This window comes from Schistocerca serialis, chromosome 1 (assembly GCF_023864345.2).
Source record: "Schistocerca serialis cubense isolate TAMUIC-IGC-003099 chromosome 1, iqSchSeri2.2, whole genome shotgun sequence".
Taxonomy (NCBI): Eukaryota; Metazoa; Arthropoda; class Insecta; order Orthoptera; family Acrididae; genus Schistocerca; species Schistocerca serialis.
The window spans coordinates 895224498-895242820 of record NC_064638.1 but is presented as its reverse complement, the minus strand read 5'-3'; the positions used below and the strand labels follow the sequence as shown (position 1 = coordinate 895242820).

The following is an 18323-nucleotide window of genomic DNA, read 5'->3' as shown; positions in this document are numbered from 1 at the left end:
ACGAAAACATGTATATCCCGTAGCCTTGTAAAAGTGATCTACAGATTAATGAAACTGTAAACTATTACTACTACTACTAAAATCAAATGTCCCAAACAGTAGAGTTGACATCGTTTGTACAGACATGCCACAGCTGATGATAACAATTACGACACAGTGAGACGAGAAATGATTTCGAAAGTGATATTAAGGGCACTCTCTTGTCATATAAAACGAAATACGTTTTCGCACACTTCGTGTATGAAGTGATGCAGTGCTGCCTCCCAGCATCCACGTTCCCACTGAGTGTCGTAGAGTCACCTATTGCGCTGGTGAAAATATATTTCTATCAACAGTACATTAAATATCGACTTTTTAGGATAATTGTGTGCAGTTCTGGGTATTACAAAATGGTTCAAATGGCTCTGAGCACTATGGGACTCAACTGCTGTGGTCATAAGTCCCCTAGAACTTAGAACTACTTAAACCTAACTAACCTAAGAACATCACACACATCCATGCTCGAGGCAGGATTCGAACCTGCGACCGTAGAGGTCGTGCGGTTCCAGACTGTAGCGCCTTTAACCGCTCGGCCACTCCGGCCGGCCTGGGTATTACACTTGGTCTACTTTGTCAAGGGGGGGGGGGGGGGGAGGTCGTGTACAAACGGCAGGTAATGGGTTTCGGGCAATGTTACAAATGCTTATCAACTTGCTGAAATATATACATGTTAAATGAGCTTTGACAGTTTTATTTTAATAATATATGCACCAATTGCAAGAACGAAACCAGAGAGACAGTAAAACTTTCAGCATATCTAAAGGAAGGAGTGTTTCCATTTACATGGTGCGGTCATCTTATAATGTATTGAAATCTTGTGTTTCTCTGGTAGTAGTGTACTTCGACCAATGTTACAATCAATGGCTTTAGGTTAATAACTAGAAATACGTAAACAGTCCTTGTCCGCAGCTGGCGGTCTAGTGGCTAGCGTTGCTGCCTTTGGATCACGCACGATTCCAAGCCGAGTTGGGGATTTCTCTGCCAAGGGACCGGGTTTTTGTGTTGTCCTCATCATTTCATTATAATCATCATTCGTGACAGTGGCTGGATTGGACTGTGTCAAAATTGCACTGTGTAAAAGTTGGGACTTTATACGGGCGCTGATGACCGCGCAGTTGAGCGCCCCAAAAACCAAACGTCATCATCATCATCACGTAAACAGTCCTTAGTCACACACTGATCGATAGAAACCTTTCGTCTGGCTACAATACAGATGACGTGAAGTTGCCGGCACGCGGAAGTTCTGTGCTCCAAATGTGGGTGTTCTCCATCCACGTAGTATACAGATCACTGACCGGTGGGTTCATCCGCCGACACGCCAAGCGCCCCAAGTCCAAACTACTCTGTGTCACAATACGACCCAACAACATTCTACCCGCAGTCGTAGGTAGCCTGAACCTGCGAAACGTTCTTCGGACGTAATAGTGCATCCATCAAGCTGAGGACTGCTTTACTAGTAATAGTGTTATCAGAGATGATACGTCCTCGCCTTCCTCAGACCTGGGAATGTCAATTCCTGTCTTCTGCAAACTTACTACGATGGTTTCCAATACTGTTACATCTCGCGATGTGAATCGTATTACATGGATACCACATTGAGGGGTCTCCGCAGCGTGGAAGGGTTGTTCATTTTATTTAAGTGCAATATCGTGAAATTATTTAAATTTGTCAAGTATAGTATTACAGTCGTAATTAATTTCAAGACTTTCTTTCCACTGAATAGAAGGAGTTACCCAAAAGAAATTCCTTCATTCAGTTTCAAACTACAGTATATTGTATGGGTTATATATATCGATACTACTACGGCGTTCCGAATCTTACCCTTACCCATATCTGCTGGAACCAACATCACAGGTGACGCGGGGATGCCCCCCGTTAACTAGGGAGTGGGCTGAGCTTTTGACGCCTACAGAGAAGGCGCGTAGGCTGTTGGTATGAGAGATTGGCTCATGGAGTGTACAAGTACGAATCGGATCACGGATCCGTTGGCCCGAACAGGAGCGCGAGATATTTGTTCAATGATTAGTATTCAAGCAATACGGAACAGTATATTTCTCTTTACGAGGAACGAACGAAGTCTTAAAGGGTAGTGCGTGTGTTCATGTAAGATGAGTGAACTTTAGATCGACATAGAGCCTTCTTATGAACTCAAATTTAATAAGTCCACTGTTTATCATAAACTGTTTAATTTCAAGTTTCCTTCTCATCATAGTATGTTTACTCAGCTACATATATTAAAGACTGTCAGTAGCAGATTGAGAGGACACGTGTCGCATAGCCACAGTAGTATCATTCACACTTGGCATTACTTTTAGGGAAAAATAAATGTTGATAATGCCGAAAGATCTTGATAAATATATACGATCTTATCAAAAGTATCCGGATACTCTTATGTAATGCAGAACTGATCATTAAGTGTCATCAAAGGTGGAGTCACTAGTATAAAAGTAGGCAGTCCCTATGGAAAATTTTTGGGAACACAATATCTCGTCAAAGCAGTCACAGAAACATATTATGGAAGGCTCAGACATGGTTCTGTGTAAACAGATTCAAGGGACTATGTATGCAGCAAATGAAATTTACTCTGTGACTGAATGTTCGTTCCGAAAAACACGATGTACACTGCTCAACAAAAGTTCGGAATACTACCGTAAAATGTGGTTAACGACACTAGAGGTCTCATTGACCTAGGCACTGCGTGCATTATCCAGTTAGAGCCCATATTGTATTGTACTGTATTGTATTGTATGTTAACTGAGGGCCTAGAAACGACGGAGAGTCTCCTTCCCCGCCGCAGCCGCAGCGGTCACAACCACACGACGACTACCGCAGTCCACTTCACCCCTCCGCCGTCCCACACCGAACCACTCTTTCAGGCTTATTGTGCGGTTCGGCCCCCCGGTGGACCCCCCTTTCCCTCCTCCCCCCCCCCCCCCTAACCAGGGAACATCTCATACCAGACGAGTGTAGCCCCTATGTTTGCGTGGTAGAGTAAGTAATGGTGGTGTACGCGTACGTGGAGAACTTGTCTGCGCAGCAATCGCCGACATAATGTAGCTGAGGGGGAATAAGGGAAGGGGAACCAGCCCGCATTCGCCGAGGCAGATGGAGAACCGCCTAAAAACCATCCACAGACTGGCCGGCTCACCGGACCTCGACACAAGTCCGCTGGGCGGATTCGTGCCGGGGACCAGGCGCTTCTTCCCAGTCCGGAAAGCCGTGCGTTAGACCGCACGGCTAACCGGGCGAGAGCCCATATACACTCCTGGAAATGGAAAAAAGAACACATTGACACCTGTGTGTCAGACGCACCATACTTGCTCCGGACACTGCGAGAGGGCTGTACAAGCAATGATCACACGCACGGCACAGCGGACACACCAGGAACCGCGGTGTTGGCCGTCGAATGGCGCTAGCTGCGCAGCATTTGTGCACCGCCACCGTCAGTGTCAGCCAGTTTGCCGTGGCATACGGAGCTCCATCGCAGTCTTTAACACTGGTAGCATGCCGCGACAGCGTGGACGTGAACCGTATGTGCAGTTGACGGACTTTGAGCGAGGGCGTATAGTGGGCATGCGGGAGGCCGGGTGGACGTACCGCCGAATTGCTCAACACGTGGGGCGTGAGGTCTCCACAGTACATCGATGTTGTCGCCAGTGGTCGGCGGAAGGTGCACGTGCCCGTCGACCTGAGACCGGACCGCAGCGACGCACGGATGCACGCCAAGACCGTAGGATCCTACGCAGTGCCGTAGGGGACCGCACCGCCACTTCCCAGCAAATTAGGGACACTGTTGCTCCTGGGGTATCGGCGAGGACCATTCGCAACCGTCTCCATGAAGCTGGGCTACGGTCCCGCACACCGTTAGGCCGTCTTCCGCTCACGCCCCAACATCGTGCAGCCCGCCTCCAGTGGTGTCGCGACAGGCGTGAATGGAGGGACGAATGGAGACGTGTCGTCTTCAGCGATGAGAGTCGCTTCTGCCTTGGTGCCAATGATGGTCGTATGCGTGTTTGGCGCCGTGCAGGTGAGCGCCACAATCAGGACTGCATACGACCGAGGCACACAGGGCCAACACCCGGCATCATGGTGTGGGGAGCGATCTCCTACACTGGCCGTACACCACTGGTGATCGTCGAGGGGACACTGAATAGTGCACGGTACATCCAAACCGTCATCGAACCCATCGTTCTACCATTCCTAGACCGGCAAGGGAACTTGCTGTTCCAACAGGACAATGCACGTCCGCATGTATCCCATGCCACCCAACGTGCTCTAGAAGGTGTAAGTCAACTACCCTGGCCAGCAAGATCTCCGGATCTGTCCCCCATTGAGTATGTTTGGGACTGGATGAAGCGTCGTCTCACGCGGTCTGCACGTCCAGCACGAACGCTGGTCCAACTGAGGCGCCAGGTGGAAATGGCATGGCAAGCCGTTCCACAGGACTACATCCAGCATCTCTACGATCGTCTCCATGGGAGAATAGCAGCCTGCATTGCTGCGAAAGGTGGATATACACTGTACTAGTGCCGACATTGTGCATGCTCTGTTGCCTGTGTCTATGTGCCTGTGGTTCTGTCAGTGTGATCATGTGATGTATCTGACCCCAGGAATGTGTCAATAAAGTTTCCCCTTCCTGGGACAATGAATTCACGGTGTTCTTATTTCAATTTCCAGGAGTGTAGTAGAGCGTGCTTTGTGGATGTTTCCTGGTCATGTAAACATACCGCTGCCAAAGCGGCACACCACGAGCAGTCCAGTATCAACAACAGCTTCATTCAGGTTGTGTCCAACACTGCAGTAACACCCCACATAGAGGCGTGCAACGCTCTGACAGAGTCAGGGTAGTGGCTTTACTTTCTGCAGGTCATACACAGCAAGACGTTGCCGATCGGTTACGTGTCACTCAAAGCGGCGTGTCTAATGTGTGGAGAAAGTACAGAGAAATGGGAAATGTGAACAACAGGCATCGCAGTGGCCATCCTCGCATGACAACACCAATGTAGGATCGTTTCCTCCAATTGTCGGCTCGCAGGCGCCGAGCATCAGCTGCCAGAAGTATTGGAAATGACTTCTACCTGGCAGCAGGGATTCGTATCTCGGACAAAACAGTGTGTAAAAGATTGCATCAGGGGGTTCTTCATTCCACAAGAGCAATGAGACGTTTTGCACTGAACCAGTGGAACCGATGCAGTCGAAGGACCTGGCTCTCGCACATCAAAATGGACCATTGGAGAATGAAGTAATGTCATGTTTGCTGATGAGACCAGGATTGGTTGGCGACCGGACACTAGACGTGCTAAGGTTTGGAGAAGCGCTAGACGACACCAGAAACGCCGATACTTTCAGGAAGTCCACCCGTTTGCAGGTGGAAGTGTAATGTTCCGGGCGGCAATAATGATGGGACAGCGGGCTCCTTTATCCCGACTACGGCAGTTAGACTGGTCCCCGATACCTCCAACAGGTCCTGCAAACGATTGTAGGGCCCTAAAGACGAGAGTGGTGACAACATCGTCGTTGTCGATGAAAATAAAAGACCGCACCGTACTCTAGTCTTGTCTCGATATCTTCATACGTGCAGCATCAACCGAATGCTTTGACCAGCATAGTAGCCAAACATGAATGCATGTTGAAGGTGGCCACGGCATAGCGTCCGAATCCACCTGACAATTTTCAGGACCTCACTGAAGCTGCCACTGAGGATAGGGACCTCATACGTCAAGATAAACTTGATAGTCTCATCCAGAGCATGCCTCGCAGAGTGGAAGAACTCATCCCTCTGCGGGGAGGACGTAATGACTACTAAAGACTGATAATCGTCATCATGAGATAAAAATTTTCACTGTTTTTGTTTTCAAGATGTACACTTGTGAGGGAGCCTGCCTTGCTTTGTAACTAACCAAAATAGTTCTTGTTTTCAGAAGAAATTATGTTTATTTTGCCAACAACGCATTGCACAAAGCTTAATTGGGGTACTATAAGAAGTCATTGCAGTAAACTTTTGTTGAGGTATGTACTTATTGAGTGCAAATCAATGATAGCGTAAGCTGTAAGAAAGCGCTCCTGTATATACCGGGTGATCAAAAAGTCAGTATAAATTTGAAAACTGAATAAATCACGGAATAATGTAGATAGAGAGGTACAAATCGACACACATGCTTGGAATGACATGGGGTTTTATTAGAACCAAAAAAATACAAACGTTCGAAAAATGTCCGACAGATGGCGCTTCATCTGATCAGAATAGCAATAATTAGCATAACAAAGTAAGATGATGTTCTTTACAGGAAATGCTCAATATGTCCACCATCATTCCACAACAATAGCCGTAGTCGAGGAATAATGTTGTGAACAGCACTGTAAAGCATGGTGAGGCATTGGTGTCGGATGCTGTCTTTCAGCATTCCTAGAGATGTCGGTCGATCACGATACACTTGCAACTTCAGGTAACCCCAAAGCCAATGATCGCACGGACTGAGGTCTGGGGACTTGGGAGGCCAAGCATGACGAAAGTGGCGGTTGACACACGATCATCACCAAACGACGCGCGCAAGAGATCTTTCACGCATCTAGCAATATGGTGTTTTTTTTGTTTTGTTTTTTTTTTTTTTTTTTTTTTTTTTTTTTTTTTTTTTTTTTTTTTGTTCTAATAGACCCCATGTCATTCCAAGCATGTATGTCAATTTTTACCCCTCTATCTACATTATTCCGTGGTTTATTAAGTTTTCAAATTTATACTGACTTTTTGATCACCCGGTATTTGTGTGCGTGTGTGTGTGAGAGAGAGAGAGAGAGAGAGAGAGAGAGCGAGACCTCTCAGGGAAAAATGTTAAATGTGTCTAATATTTGTTACAATATCTTACGTGATACCGACGCTGCCTCAGCAGTGTGGGAACTCTGTTAGGATGCAGGAGCGTTTCACTGTGCGCCGAGGCCGGAGCCCGGGATTTGGCGGCGCTATTCGCGGTGGCTTCGGCTAATCCGCCGCCAGGCAGGACCCACACCCGGCCGCCACGTTAATGTGAACACGCCGTCACGAGCCGCCTCTTTCCTTTGTTGCAGAGTGCCGGCAGATGGAGCGCGCGACGCTGCTGGCTGTGCTGCTGCTGGCCTGTGCGGCTGCGCCATGCGCTGGTGAGTACTGCCACGAACGGCTCCTACTTCTGCGCAACGCTACTTTGCTGTGCCGACTGATTCGTAACTGTTCAAGCAGCTCATCTGATTTCATATTAAAATAAACTGACCAAAAAATATTTTGCACCATCCCGCAGAGTGTGCTTCTTAATTGGAAATGACTTTCATTATGCTCTGCACTGCCGACAGGCCGCCCGTGTAATGACTTTAAAAGTAATCCTTTAGTTAAATAGAGTGCCCTGTGTCTCCATGCGTGAACGGAACAATGCGCCACGTGCCAACACGCCTCAAAGGGCCATCTCAAATTCACACTGTACATGCATTGTCACTTTACGCTCTTAGGCCGGTATTACACTGTCAAATTTCTTTGTCAAATATCTTTTTCAAAAATCTTTGTCAAAGTTATTAGATGGTTTAATAGTGAACTTTGTCAAATGTCGTCCAATATTTGACCAAATCTAGGGCCTCGCTGTAGATTTGATCAAAGAAGTCGCTTGTCTTCTGTTCACTGCGATGTGACATGTTACCACATGGAGCGCTAGCATCGCTGCAGCGTGCTGTCGTCTGTAGTGTTTTTATAAACATTACCGGTAAATACAGTTGGTGTGTGCCGACAACTACAAAATTACGAGAGATGTATGAAGCTGATGAGGCGCTTTACAATGCGAGGCACCCTGAATACAAAAATAGATTAAGAAGATTGGAGACCTGACCTGACCTGACCTAACCTAATCTGATCTGACCTGACCTAACCTAACCTAACCTAACCTAACCTAACCTAACCCTCTCCTGTAACAAGGAATCAGTGTGTTACAGTGAGCCTGTCTTCTACAGATGTAGAAGTTCTTAAGTGAATATTATTCCTTGTGATATGAGGATACACTTCACTGAGCACATACAGAAATGTATGCTCATCCATTCTTAAGTAATTGATGTACGACTTGACGTCCTCCACTATAAGCTCACGTAACAAGTTTTGTTGAATGCTTTTATCGTATCGTCGTAAAACCAATGGCTTCAGCCAGGTATGTTTCCTTTTTTCCTCCGCTTCTCTTCCGCATGTGCACACAGTGCAATTGTGGTACATGCAACTGCTGCGGTTAATAACATGTTGTTGTTGTCAGCCATCTTGAACTTTGACGAAAAATATGATGGCAGTGTAATACCCCTTCTAGCGCTACGTCAAAGATCTTTGTCAAATATATTTGACGGAATATTTGATCACATCTTTGACAAAGAAATTTGATAGTGTAATACTGGCCTTAGTGTTGTCAGTAGGGAGGTGAACCGCGGAATAAGCGTATAACAGAGCGACGTCGCTCGAACGTTGAACAGCTGCTGTCAGCCACAGAACTGAAAAGAGCCTCGTACTGATAGCAGCTGACCAAGAGTTAAGGTCTCTACAAATCATACCTTTTAGGCACCACGAGTCGGGCCTAGTTATCAGTTCTGTTTGAGCGAGCCCACGACGAATCTGGGTCCCGCAACGAACTTGTGACGTCACACTAGTCGCCCTGTCCGCAATGCTTCACGAGCGCTCGGCTGTTTACAGACGCCACGGGAAATCGGTATGTCAGTGAAAGGTACCCACTGAAGGTCTTAACTTGGGCATGTGCTGTCGAGAGCTCGCATACGTTTAAACGCGCAGTTAAGGATTATTAAACCCGTCTGAAACGCACTGCCGGAAAAAATTTGTATATATGGGGAGAGGACGTCTATTTTGATCCGATGACGGTATCCGTAGATGTACCGACACTGTTTTCATCTTCGTTCTTCAGCAGATAGCGTAGTGGCATTGTTACCAGAGCGTCATCTGTGTCTACCCTTTAATAGGGAATGCTCACAGCCAGAAGACTCAGTACAGTGCAAATGTGTGAAGCAAGCAGGCAACCGCGCCATGGAGACGCACTCGTGCTTCCTCAAGCCAAGTGAGCGAGCTATAACGGGTCAATCTGGGACCTTCTGAATGGCGGGATGGTCCTTTCGGAGAACTGACACACAAGCTGGATGTACTGTGTCAGTTGTGCAACGATGCTGGTGTCAGCCGTCACACGAACATTCTCACACCTGTAGATGAGGTTCTGGAAATGGCTCTGAGCACTATGGGACTTAACATCTGTGGTCATCAGTCCCGAGGTTCTGGAAGTCCGCTACTGCTATACCATAACCTCAAAGCTGGAGGCAGTTTGTATAATGAAATTATTTTTATTCAAGCAATTATAGTATAAAGAAACAGGGCAGTGTTACCCTCTGAGAGGAATTTTGTTATGTTGACCGCGTTGTACCTGACGGGGTAGCTTATCGGAAGTGAAAGTCAAAATTACGTAAATACAAACAATTTTTTACCTATCTACACTATTCAAAGAATAAAGAAAACGGTCGCCAGCCTAATTAGGCATGAGAATGATTAACATTCTTGTTTAAGAAAGTAGGTATGAGTAACTTTAACGGACAAACACAACCTATATTTTGCCATACGCGAGTGCGATGAACTCTGACACCTGCATATGTTAACGTTAAGTTTGGAGTTGACAGCTAGAGCAGAACAAACTATTTGCATAAATATAACAGATAACGATGCACACTACTATCTTCAGGTCTTAGTCAAACTGAGTGGTTTCAATAATATTACTGTTACAGTGCACTTTAGAATCAAAAATATTACTTTACAAACATATTCCTATATGACATGAAATATAGATATGATGTACTGCACAATTAGTTATTGTGCATAGATTAAGTCTCTCACTGCTAGACATCTTTTTATTTAGAATGAAAATTAAATGGAATTCACTAACAGATTACTTCTCACTGTCTTTTGAATAAAGAAGTTACTGTTTTCATAGATAGTTGTCTTTCTATTAATCGTTATGTAGCATGAGCACAATAGACAAACTATGGATCCTGTTACAACATTAATATGCACTTTTAATACGCAAGAGGAACCCAATATTGCACAGAATTTGACTTGAATAGCAAGAGTAATTGAAACTTTCTATAATTAAGTAACTTTGTGCCTTTGAACTACTTTCAATGGAGGGGGGGGGGGGGCTTAATCTTGACCTCTCTAGCAGAGCAAACTAAACACACTTTCATTACATCAGTGAACCACTTAGCAAGCATGAACATATAACTCTCAACAGTTGCAGTTCTTAACTTTTATTGCAGTGAAACACAAATTTGAGATATTTGTAAGATCCTTTCAACAAACAATATTAATTTTAGAACACTCTATTGCCATATTAATTTTAATATGCCTTCAGTAAAGGACACTCGGTAAACACTTTAGCGTGGAAGGGACCCTAAGTGGATATGTGACTGAGGATAAATCGCGGTAGGTACAAGAGTTTAGTCAAATTTTACCTTATATTTGCGTACACTATAACATCCTATTAACTGATCCTTCACTGTACATTACTATAGTGTTCCATTACAGTGATTGCGCAATGTGATGGCGATTGCATGTTGGTAGGTGGATTTACAGGTAGAATTGCTGGACTCTGTCATTTCTTGGTGGTGATGATAGATACCAATTCCAGAATGGTTCCAGCTCTTTGTCCATCCATCCGAGGCATTGGAAGACGTCAGAAAAAGGCTCTCTCTCGGAACCAGCACAATACACAACTTTTACATGAGCGGTTGATATTTTGGTAGCTCGTCCCCGACTGACTCTTGGTCCACCTCTTCTACCTACGCCAACCACAATTTGCGCGCGCTACTAAGTTCCGTTCCGGAGGGGAACCACATAACCTTTTACATACAAAATAACCAAGAACCCTAAGTGAGGATCAGCAATTACATAAAAACAACCAAACATATTAATTAAAACAGAACGTATTGATATTTCTACAAAAAAAATTATTTAAACAAAACTATTCAACCTCAAAGATAACCAAAGAGATTATATGAGGAAGACAAAATATCATTTGCTCATATTGTGCATATTACAGAGATTACACTTCATTACAGTATTGAATTAATCATACACTAATTAAAGAAATTCAACGATGGGATGTTGAACAGAATAGAAAGCTAAATGAATCAACAAAAGGTGTGTATAAATGCGTAGGCTTCCGCGGTCAGAGTCAGCCGACATAAAAGTTTTCTGGGTATAGTTGTTGTTGTTGTGGTCTTCAGTCCTGAGACTGGTTTGATGCAGCTCTCCATGCTACTCTATCCTGTGCAAGCTTCTTCATCTCCCAGTACCTACTGCAACCTACATCCTTCTGAATCTGCTTAGTGTATTCATCTCTTGGTCTCCCTCTACGATTTTTACCTTCCACACTGCCCTCCAATACTAAATTGGTGATCCCTTGATGCCTCAGAACATGTCCTACCAACCGATCCCTTCTTCTAGTCAAGTTGTGCCACAAGCTAATCTTCTCCCCAATTCTATTCAATACCTCCTCACTAGTTATGTGATCAACCCATCTAATCTTCAGCATTCTTCTGTAGCACCACATTTCGAAAGCTTCTATTCTCTTCTTGTCTAAGCTATTTATCGTCCACGTTTCACTTCCATACAGGGCTACACTCCATACAAATACTTTCAGAAACGACTTCCTGACACTTAAATCTATACTCGATGTTAACAAATTTTTCTTCTTCAGAATTGCTTTCCTTGCCATTGCCAGACTACATTTTATATCCTCTCTACTTCGACCATCATCAGTTATTTTGCTCCCCAAATAGCAAAACTCCTTTACTACTTTAAGTGTCTCATTTCCTAATCTAATTCCCTCAGCACCACCCGACTTAATTCGACTACATTCCATTACCCTTGTTTTGCTTTTGTTGATGTTCATCTTATACCCTCCTTTCAAGACACTGTCCATTCCGTTCAACTGCTCTTCCAAGTCCTTTGCTGTCTCTGACAGAATTACAATGTCATCGGCAAACCTCAAAGTTTTTATTTCTTCTCCATGGATTTTAATACCTACTCCGAACTTTTCTTTTGTTTCCTTTATTGCTTGCTCAATATACAGGTGGAATAACATCGGGGATAGGCTACAACCCTGTCTCACTCCCTTCCCAACCACTGCTTCCCTTTCACACCCCTCGACTCTTATAACTGCCATCTGCTTTCTGTACAAATTGTAAACAGCCTTTCGCTCTCTGTATTTTACCCCTGCCACTTCCAGAATTTAAAAGAGAGTATTCCAATCTACATTGTCAAAAGCTTTCTCTAAGTCTACAAATGCTAGAAACGTACGTTTGCCTTTCCCTAATCTTTCTTCTAAGGTAAGTCGTAGGGTCAGTATTGCCTCACGTGTTCCAACATTTCTACGGAATCCAAACTGATCTTCCCCGAGGTCGGCTTCTATCAGTTTTTCCATTCGTCTGTAAAGAATTCGCGTTACTATTTTGCAGCTGTGACTTATTAAACTGATAGTTCGGTAATTTTCACATCTGTCAACACCTGCTTTCTTTGGGATTGGGATTATTATATTCGTCTTGAAATCTGTGGGTATTTCGCCTGTCTCATACATCTTGCTCACCAGATGGTAGAGTTTTGCCAGGACAGGCTCTCCCAAGGTTGTCAGTAGTTCTAATGGAATGTTGTCTACTCCGGGGGCCTCGTTTCGACTCAGGTCTTTCAGTGCTCTGTCAAACTCTTCACGCAATATCATATCTCCCATTTCATCTTCATCTACATCCTCTTCCATTTCCATAATATTGTCCTCAAGTACATTGCCCTCTATATACTCCTTCCACCTTTCTGCTTTCCCTTCTTTGCTTAGAACTGGGTTTCCATCAAAGCTCTTGAAATTCATGCAAGTGGTTCTCCTTTCTCCAAAGGTCTCTTTAATTTTCCTGTAGGCAGTATCTATCTTACCCCTAGTGAGATAAGCCTCTACATCCTTACATTTGTCCTCTAGCCATCCCTGCTTAGCCATTTTGCACTTCCTGTCGATATCATTTTTGAGACGGTTGTATTGCTTTCTGCTTGCTTCATTTACTGCATTTTTATATTTTCTCCTTTCATCAATTAAATTCAATATTTCTTCTGTTACCCAAGGGTTTCTACTAGCCCTCGTCTTTTTACCTGTTTGATGCTCTGCTGCCTTCACTATTTCATCCCTCAAAGCTACCGATTCTTCTTCTACTGTATTTCTTTCCCCCATTCCTGTCAATTGTTCCCTTATGCTCTCCCTGAAACTCTGTACAACCTCTGGTTTAGTCAGTTTATCCAGGTCCCATCTCCTTAAATTCCCACCTTTTTGCAGTTTCTTCAGTTTTAATCTACAGTTCATAACCAATAGATTGTGGCCAGAGTCCACATCTGTCCCTGGAAATGTCTTACAATTTAAAACCTGGTTCCTAAATCTCTGCCTTACCATTATATAATCTATCTGATACCTTTTAGTATCTCCAGGGTTCTTCCTTGTATACAACCTTCTTTCATGATTCTTAAACCAAGTATTAGCTATGATTAAGTTATGCTCTGCGCAAAATTCTACCAGGCGGATTCCTCTTTCATTTCTTAGCCCCAATCCATGTTCACCTACTATGTTTCCTTCTCTCCCTTTTCCTACTGACGAATTCCAGTCACCCATGACTATTAAATTTTCGTCTCCCTTCACTACCTGAATAACTTCTTTTATCTCATCATACATTTCATCAATTTCTTCGTCATCTGCAGAGCTAGTTGGCATATAAACTTGTACTACTGTAGTAGGCGTGGGCTTCGTGGCTATCTTGGCCACAATAATGCGTTCACTATGCTGTTTGTAGTAACTTACCAGTACACCTATTTTTTTTATTCATTATTAAACCTACTCCTGCATTACCCCTATTTGATTTTGTATTTATAACCCTGTATTCACCTGACCAGAAGTCTTGTTCCTCCTGCCACCGAACTTCACTAATTCCCACTATATCTAACTTTAACCTATCCATTTCCCTTTTTAAATTTTCTAGCCTACCTGCCCGATTAAGGGATCTGACATTCCACGCTCCGATCCGTAGAACGCCAGTTTTCTTTCTCCTGAAAACAACATCGTGTTGAGTAGTCCCCGCACGGAGATCCGAATGGGGGACTATTTTACCTCCGGAATATTTTACCCAAGAGGACGTCATCATCATTTAATCATACAGTAAAGCTGCATGCCCTCGGGAAAAATTACGGCTGTAGTTTCCCCTTGCTTTCACCCGTTCGCAGTACCAGAACAGCAAGGCCATTTTGGTTAGTGTTACAAGGCCAGATCAGTCAATCATCCAGACTGTTGCCCCTGCAACTACTGAAATGGCTACTGCCCCTCTTCAGGAACCACACGTTTGTCTGGCCTCTCAACAGATACCCCTCCGTTGTGGTTGCACCTACGGTACGGCTACCTGTATCGTTGAGGCACGCAAGCCTCCCCACCAATGGCAAGGTCCATGGTTCATGGGGGGCTGGGTACAGTACCGCTTCATAATGTAAAAACTATTGCTGCTGGAGAAAAACCAACGTTTCGGCCACGATTGCAGCGGCCTTCTTCTGGGTTTGGGTCTAATTAGACCCAGAAGAAGGCCGCTGCAGTCGTGGCCCAAACGTTGGTTTTTCTCCAGCAGCAGTAGTTTTTACATTATGAAGCGGTACTATACCCAGAAAGGGTATGTAGTGTCTAAGATATGGTGTTACACATGCAGCACAGACATCCACAAGGATCGTCCTATTTTGAGGCCAGCAGTGACAGAACGCACAGCTACCACACCAAGCCAAGACTATTGTGAACCGGTTATTGACTTGGGACTACGGACAAGCCCACCTCTAGCCACTCACGCTATAGCACCAACCTGCGCGACTCCACTGGTGTCGTCATATGATCACTCAGAAATGGAACGGCACGCCGTGGTCTTCAGTGATGAAAACAGAATCTGCCTGCACCCAAGTGATTTCGTTTTGGTGCACGACACAAATCTGGTGAGCGCTGTCTTGTAGAATGCATTCGTCCAAGAGACACTGGCTCCACCCCATTCCTTATGATCTGGCGTCCGATAAGCTTCAACTTTCGTTCAACCTTGGTCTTCCTGGAGGGGTCGCTAACCAGCGCTCGGCACGTACAGAATGTTGTTAGACCCATTCTTTTGCCGTTCCTGCAGCAGGAAGGTGACGTGTTGTCCCAACAGGAAAATGATCGCTCATGAAAGTCAACGTGCTCTGCAAGACGTGCCGCAACTTCTCTGGCCAGCACTATTTCCCGACTTGTCTCCAATCGAGTACGTGTGGGATATGTTAGAACTCGTGCGACTCGTCAACCAACAACTCTTACAGAACTGTGTGAGCAAGTCGATCTGGCTTGGCATAACGTATCCCAGGACAGTATTCGCCATTGTACGATCCACCGAGTGAGACAGCGCAGTGGTTAGCTCACTGGACTCGCACTCGGGAGGACGATGGTTCAAACCTGTGTCCAGCTAGCCAGATTTAAGTTTTTCCGTGATTTGTCAAAGTCGCTCTAGGCAGATACCGAGATGGTTCCTCTGAAAGAGCACGGCCGATTTCCTTCCCCATCTTTGGCACAACCCGATATTGTGCTCCGTCTCTAATGACCTCGATGTCGACGCTACGTCAAAGTCAGTCTTCCTTTCACCTGTACTATCGACTGGACGCCAGTGTAGGCACCTGCAGTACGGTCCGTCGAGGCTACACCAGATTTTAAAATAAAAAAAAATTCTAATTTGATTAAATATCATAGAGGAGAGATTTGCCTTTGTAACAGCACATGCCGAAGAAGTTAACTTTTGGTTTACTGCAAGAAGAGACGATTATTGTTTTGCAATTACAACCAAAAAGGACTTCCAGTTATGAATGTTTCTCAAAGAAGATTCATTTTATGCCCAGAAGAAGGAGCGTTTTTATTTGTGTTTGCAACAAAAACAGAATTAACAATGGTCTAGCAGTAAAGCGCGTGCGTGGAAATGAAAGATCGCGGGATCGAATACCTATCGGACCACGGATTTCTCAATCTAAGGTAGCATTCACTTCCCAGTGCTGTGAATATTCGACAGAAACGACACGTGGTCCGGATTCGACATCAACGGATGGATAGCTGGGATAGGTCAGGGACACGCAAGTCACCGAAACGGCGTGCTGTTAGAAGACTGGCACCAGACCACTAAGCCACACGACTTTCAGATACCCTGAAGAGAATGCGAAAAGTAAAAGTCCGCTAGAACGAAAGGGGCAAGGAAGCACCTGGAACAGAATCTGGTTAATGGCGTCGGGTTTTCATGGCTGTCGAGTGTAAGATTTGTCTGATGCCTGATTAACATCGTTGGCGAGACTGAAGACTACCAGATACCAAGGCACGTTTCTGTCACGGTGTCCCGCTGGTTCAGCAGGAAATGGGTCAGTCAACCATTAGTGCCAATAGCACGCACAGATGCCGAACATCTCTCTTCGCCACCTATGGGAAATTTGAGGACTGTGCAACAACGGAAAAGGGTTCACGAACCTATTGTCCAGCTCCAGTCAACACATCCGAGATGATTTCGGCTTTCAAGTCGATAAAGCACTAGCCCGCAACCACGCCGCCTCCTGTCCACCTTTGTCCAGGAGACAGGAATAAACTGAATGGCATGACCAGGGGCATATTATGGGAAGAACCCAACTGAGCGTTCTTCGGGTTTGTTGAAATTTGGGGTGCGTCGTTGCGGAAACCCGTCTGATTCACTGCATGTGCCCAGGAGTGTCGCTGTGGAAGTGTCGAACAGACTTGAGCAGCAATGGGTCTGGATGACTGTGGGACAGCATGCCAAGGAAGCGCCAACTGCGTCACCGTGTACGGGGAGGAGTAACACGATACTCTGTATTACCCAGCAGCAGATGTTGATTTAGGAGGAGAACAATCTGCCTTTATTTCAGTTAATGTTTTGTTTTATTTCACCATAACGCTTTATTTTGATTTTCATACAGATTACTCTTTTATTTCCTGATCTCCTCGAACAAAAGATCACAAACGTTCATGGATGTATAAGTAGTATATACACAGGGCTATTACAAATGATTGAAGCGATTTCATAAATTCACTGTAGCTCCATTCATTGACATATGGTCACAACACACTACAGATACGTAGAAAAACTCAAAAAGTTTTGTTCGGCTGAAGCCGCACTTCAGGTTTCTGCCGCCAGAGCGCTCGAGAGCGCAGTGAGACAAAATGGCGACAGGAGCCGAGAAAGCGTATGTCGTGCTTGAAATGCACTCACATCAGTCAGTCATAACAATGCAACGACACTTCAGGACGAAGTTCAACAAAGATCCACCAACTGCTAACTCCATTCGGCGATGGTATGCGCAGTTTAAAGCTTCTGGATGCCTCTGTAAGGGGAAATCAACGGGTCGGCCTGCAGTGAGCGAAGAAACGGTTGAACGCGTGCGGGCAAGTTTCACGCGTAGCCCGCGGAAGTCGACGAATAAAGCAAGCAGGGAGCTAAACGTACCACAGCCGACGGTTTGGAAAATCGTACGGAAAAGGCTAAAGCAGAAGCCTTACCGTTTACAATTGCTACAAGCACTGACACCCGATGACAAAGTCAAACGCTTTGAATTTTCGGCGCGGTTGCAACAACTCATGGAAGAGGATGCGTTCAGTGCGAAACTTGTTTTTAGTGATGAAGCAACATTTTTTCTTAATGGTGAAGTGAACAGACACATGTGCGAATCTGGGCGGTAGAGAATCCTCACGCATTCGTGCAGCAAATTCGCAATTCACCAAAAGTTAACGTGTTTTGAGCAATCTCACGGTTTAAAGTTTACGGCCCCTTTTTCTTCTGCGAAAAAAACGTTAGAGGACACGTGTATCTGGACACGCTGGAAAATTGGCTCATACCACAACTGGAGACCGACAGCGCCGACTTCATCTTTCAACAGGATGGTGCTCCACCGCACTTCCATCATGATGTTCGGCATTTCTTAAACAGGAGATTGGAAAACCGATGGATCGGTCGTGGTGGAGATCATGATCAGCAATTCATGTCATGGCCTCCACGCTTTCCCGACTTCACCCCATGCGATTTCTTTCTATGGGGTTATGTGAAAGATTCAGTGTTTAAACCTCCTCTACCAAGAAACGTGCCAGAACTGCGAGCTCGCAGCAACGATGCTTTCGAACTCATTGATGGGGACATGCTGCGCCGAGTGTGGGAGGAACTTGATTATCGGC

The 18323-nt window shown here is 45.1% G+C and overlaps 1 protein-coding gene across 2 annotated transcripts in view; it reads left to right on the top strand.

Moving 5' to 3' along the window:
- LOC126411634 (cadherin-87A) overlaps window positions 1–18323 on the top strand; it is a 709414-nt gene that overhangs the window by 432777 nt on the left and 258314 nt on the right. For both annotated transcript variants that reach the window (XM_050081378.1, XM_050081379.1), the window contains one exon: window positions 7102–7173. In XM_050081378.1, coding sequence (XP_049937335.1) covers window positions 7102–7173 — 72 coding nt within the window. The remainder of the gene's footprint in view (window positions 1–7101; window positions 7174–18323) is intronic.